General features: G+C 37.8%; 1 protein-coding gene across 1 annotated transcript in view; it reads left to right on the forward strand.

Moving 5' to 3' along the window:
* brinp3a.1 (bone morphogenetic protein/retinoic acid inducible neural-specific 3a, tandem duplicate 1) overlaps positions 1-4,019 on the forward strand; it is a 77,558-nt gene extending 73,539 nt beyond the window's left edge. The window contains exon 8 of the mRNA XM_024278485.2: positions 1,330-4,019. Within this exon, the coding sequence (XP_024134253.1) occupies positions 1,330-2,446 (1,117 nt within the window). The 3' untranslated portion in view covers positions 2,447-4,019. The remainder of the gene's footprint in view (positions 1-1,329) is intronic.
* The last annotated feature ends 300 nt before the right edge of the window (positions 4,020-4,319 follow it).

The following is a 4,319-nucleotide window of genomic DNA, read 5'->3' on the forward strand; positions in this document are numbered from 1 at the left end:
TCTGCTTGTTTATTCTCTGGAATTCGGGTCTGCCATTACAACATGTGGTACTGAATGAATAACATTTTCACTGTTGTCTTCTTTTTTGCTCATTTTTGTGTTAGAGTTATGTTTTAGACACTTAGTTGATATTTTAGCACTTTTGTGATGGATTGATTTTTTTTATTGTGGCTTGTACTTTGAAGTTAGCAATTTCAGAAACAAACTAAAGAAGCTACAAAATTTAAAATCTAACTACAGTTGCTTTTTGATCATAATAAAAACATTACAAGTTTTGCTTTAATTATGATTATGGTGTTTTTAGGCAGAATCAAAAAACGTTTTTGTTTTTTTGGACATAAATTCAGCAGAGCGGCAGTAGTTCACTAGAAATTTACCCCTGAGTTGTGGATAAGGTGGTTGGTGGAGTAAGCTGCTTCCCACCTCCCGTCATCCATTTGTTTACACTCTTCTGCTAGCTTACAGCCTCTCACAAACTCAAGCCAACATTAATGGAGCAACAAAACTCAATTTTTTTTTTCCCATAGTGGGTCTTTAATGTTTTGGTTGTGCAGCACTTCTTTTTATTTTATAACTGAATTTATTATTTTTTTTAACAGCTTTACATCAAATTCAGACAACTTTTTGGTTACGTGTTTCGTGTACTTGACAGTATTGATTCAGAAAATCCCATCCTAGTTATTTTCACCATAAACTAGAAAGTTTCTGCTTAAATGTGCGTCTTCGGAGCGATATGAATGGCACCTAAATCATCTTTATCTTCGGTGAGAGCCTGAATTTTCACTGCATATGTCGACAGGGTATAATTTCCAGGTTGGATTTGATCAAAAAAAGTTCAGTGATTCAAATGGATTTCTAAGACGCGAGTCTCACTCTGGAGGTATGATGAGAATATGAGGGCAAAGTGGAGGAGCATTAACACCCCACCAGATCAAGCAGCTGACATGTTAGAAGTCTGCCTCCTTGATATCTGCTGTTTTTTGACATCAGCATTCATGCCATCTATGGTGACCTATATTTTATGTAATGAGAGGATTTAATCAGGCCTCCTAAATCGCATTTAATTAGATTGATTTATGCATCAGCTCTAAAGCATGATGTGTCATCAAAAATATGTTCGGTTTTAAATGGAGAAAGGGTTTTTTAATAAGGGCAACATGGTTTATGAATGGCTGAAGCCCATAGCTAATGTCTGCAGTGTTTATGTGAAACCCAAGTTAGATTCTTTGTAAATGTCTGGCATAAATCTGTGTCAAACTATTTCCGATTCATTGGCATGCAGCCACTGTTTATGTGTGGAAATAATCTGCTGCTCTGTCTGTGTTGCAGGCCCTTCAGCTACTGGCTGAACTACATCCTCTCCATCATGTACTGCAGTGAAAACAATCACGTCGGCTCCTACTTGGAGGAGACCCGCAGCTGCTCCTGCCCCTACGAACACCCCCCTTGCCAGAGTGTGATACCGTGCACGGTGGGGGAGGGCACCTCCTGCGCGTCCTGCTCTTATGAAAACCGCTCCCGCTGCGCCACCTGCAACCACGGCTACATGCTGAGTCAGGGCATGTGCCGGAACGAGGTGCCGGACTCCACTGACCACTACATCGGCTTCGAGATCGACCTGCAGGACATAGAGCTGCGCTACCTCCTGCAGCGGCGCGACAACCGTATCAGCATCCACGGAATCTTTGTCAGCAACGACGTCAGGCTGAACAACTGGTTTGACCCTTCGTGGAGGAAGAGGATGCTGCTTACACTCAAAAGTAATAAATATAAGTCGAATCATGTCCACATGCTTTTGGGGATTTCTCTGCAGGTCTGCCTTACTAGGAACAGCACACTGGATCCCATGCTATCCGTCTATATCAATCCGTTTGGGGGCAGCCACTCGGAGAGTTGGATCATGCCCATTGACCAAAACAACTACCCAGACTGGGAGAGGACTAAACTAGACCTTCCCCATGACTGCTATAACTGGACTTTGGCTTTAGGTAACAAGTGGAAGACATTTTTTGAGACTGTGCACTTTTACCTACGGAGCCGGGTCAGAGGGCCCTCGAGTAATGGAAACGGAACGGTGTATTATGAACCCTTGGAATACCTTGAACCGGGACAAAATTTCGGCTACATGAAGATAAATAGCATCCAGGTGTATGGCTATAGTATGCACTTTGACCCTGAGGCGATCCAAGACTTGATTCTCCAGCTGGACTACCCCTACACTCAGGGCTCGCAGGATTCGGCCCTACTGCAGCTGCTGGAGATCCGGGACCGGGTCAACCGGCTCTCCCCACCCGGAGCTCAGCCTCTTGATCTCTTCTCCTGTCTGTTGCGGCACAGGCTCAAACTGTCAACCACAGACGTTGCCAGGATCCAGGCAGCCCTGCAGACTTTCAGTGCCAAGCAGCCGCACTCCATAGAATACGAGACAACCAAATTGTGTAGCTAATAAGTGGGCAGATGACCAGGAGCACAGATGGAGCGGTTATCCCACGGGCCTGATGATGGTAAAGAGCAATTCTGAAGCTGTTCAGTGGACAATTTGGGGACATTTTCTATGTTATTGCGAGTCTCAGCAGTGTAGTTGAGATTCTCACATCGGCTTTTCCTATAAATTTGTATAACACCCTAGAGTTAAAGAGGATTTCACCACACTTGCCTCACAGCTTTTCACTCCTGCTGAACTTTGACAGATCATAACACAGATTTAAAGCCCTGCCATCACTCTTAAGTTGCCAGTGGTGCAATGTTTGCAGCTTACACAGATGTCAGTCACTTACATGCATTAAGAAAAGTTTTTGCTGATAAATACAAGCAATGTAATCATCTTACAAACACAGGCATTATGTTTTTTGTTTTTTTTAATTAGAATCATTTTTTTGGTCAATTGTTTTTTGTTTGTTTTTTTCATTATTACTATACAACACAATCTGCTTGGTTCTTATTTTTTTCCATCCTCAAACAGATCGCATTTTTCAAAAGTCTGCTTTGAATTTTATAAGAAAAAAACTGAAATAAAGTTAAAGAACCAGAGATGTTTGATGCAGATTTACAAAGGAGAATCAATGTACCATATTCATGATATATGTTACATGTGCTTTTATTTTTATAATGCTGTTGTTTGTGATGGAAAAATGACAAAAACACTGTCTATAAAATGTAAAGTACAACTTTGTTAATACACTGAATAAAATACATTTTTATGTGTGGTCTAGAAGCATATCAGGTACATTGGGGAGTCATAGCTACACTCATCATAGCCACTGGATTCCATAAGTAATCTTCCATAAGTACGTCAAAATTAATGTGTTTTGCAAAGGTTTTTTTTTAATTAAAAAATACTTTTCAGGGCTCCTAAAAAAGTATTTAAAACATAAAATTTATAAATTAAAAATAATATCTTTAACTGCTTTATTTTATTTTTTTTAAGAATTTTGATATTTGAGCTTTAAATATTGTGCTTTTTTGAAACTTTTGGATTTCACATGACTTGCCAAAACATTTTTTTATGATGACCATTTTGATCAAATAATGGAAATAAAGAGCGACAGAACCAATCTTAATGCTGTGTGTCCAACGCCAGTTAATAAATAAACAGGAAAAAGCTGCTACGATATCAGGACAGAGACTACAAACAAGGCAAGAACTAAGAAGCTACAGTTTTGATCATGAGGAAATGCAAATTTAACATGAATTAGATGGATAAAATATTTTTATTTAAGTATTAAAGAATCATTTTTTTCCTAATTTTTGTTTTTTATATCAACTTTTGAATTTAATTATTTTAATTTCTTATTGTTTTCTTACTGTCAAGAAATTCCCAATGTTGTTAAAAAATAATTTTTATTTAAATCAAACATTTTATGAATATCCAAATGAATGTGGGTCGTTTTGACCCTCTAAAGGTGCAGCTTGGAAACAAAACAAACACTTTTTTATTATTATTATCAGAGGCTAAGTAAAAATATTAGTGACATTAAAATTCCAAGTTTTCTAAAAGTTTGTTTAGTAAAAAAAAAAAAAAAATCTGGATCCTCACGTTACACTTATGTTCAGGGTGAACTTTCCATCAGCATCACATATTTATAGAAGTTTTAGGCAAAGGTATTTAAAAATGGTTAAATAATATCTTTATTAGTCTTCATTAACCCTTTGATCCCTTTTGATGATAACAAAAACCACTTCAGCTCCAAAAATACCTTAATTAAGTATACTTGAAAGCAAAAACATCAATGATTTTTTTTCATAGTTGGAAATAAATTCAGGTGGCGCTTTACAATTCCATCTCCAAAAATGTATTATTTGGGACTAAGTAAAAAAAT

The sequence above is a fragment of the Oryzias melastigma genome, linkage group LG4 (genome assembly GCF_002922805.2).
Source record: "Oryzias melastigma strain HK-1 linkage group LG4, ASM292280v2, whole genome shotgun sequence".
NCBI classification, from domain to species: Eukaryota; Metazoa; Chordata; class Actinopteri; order Beloniformes; family Adrianichthyidae; genus Oryzias; species Oryzias melastigma.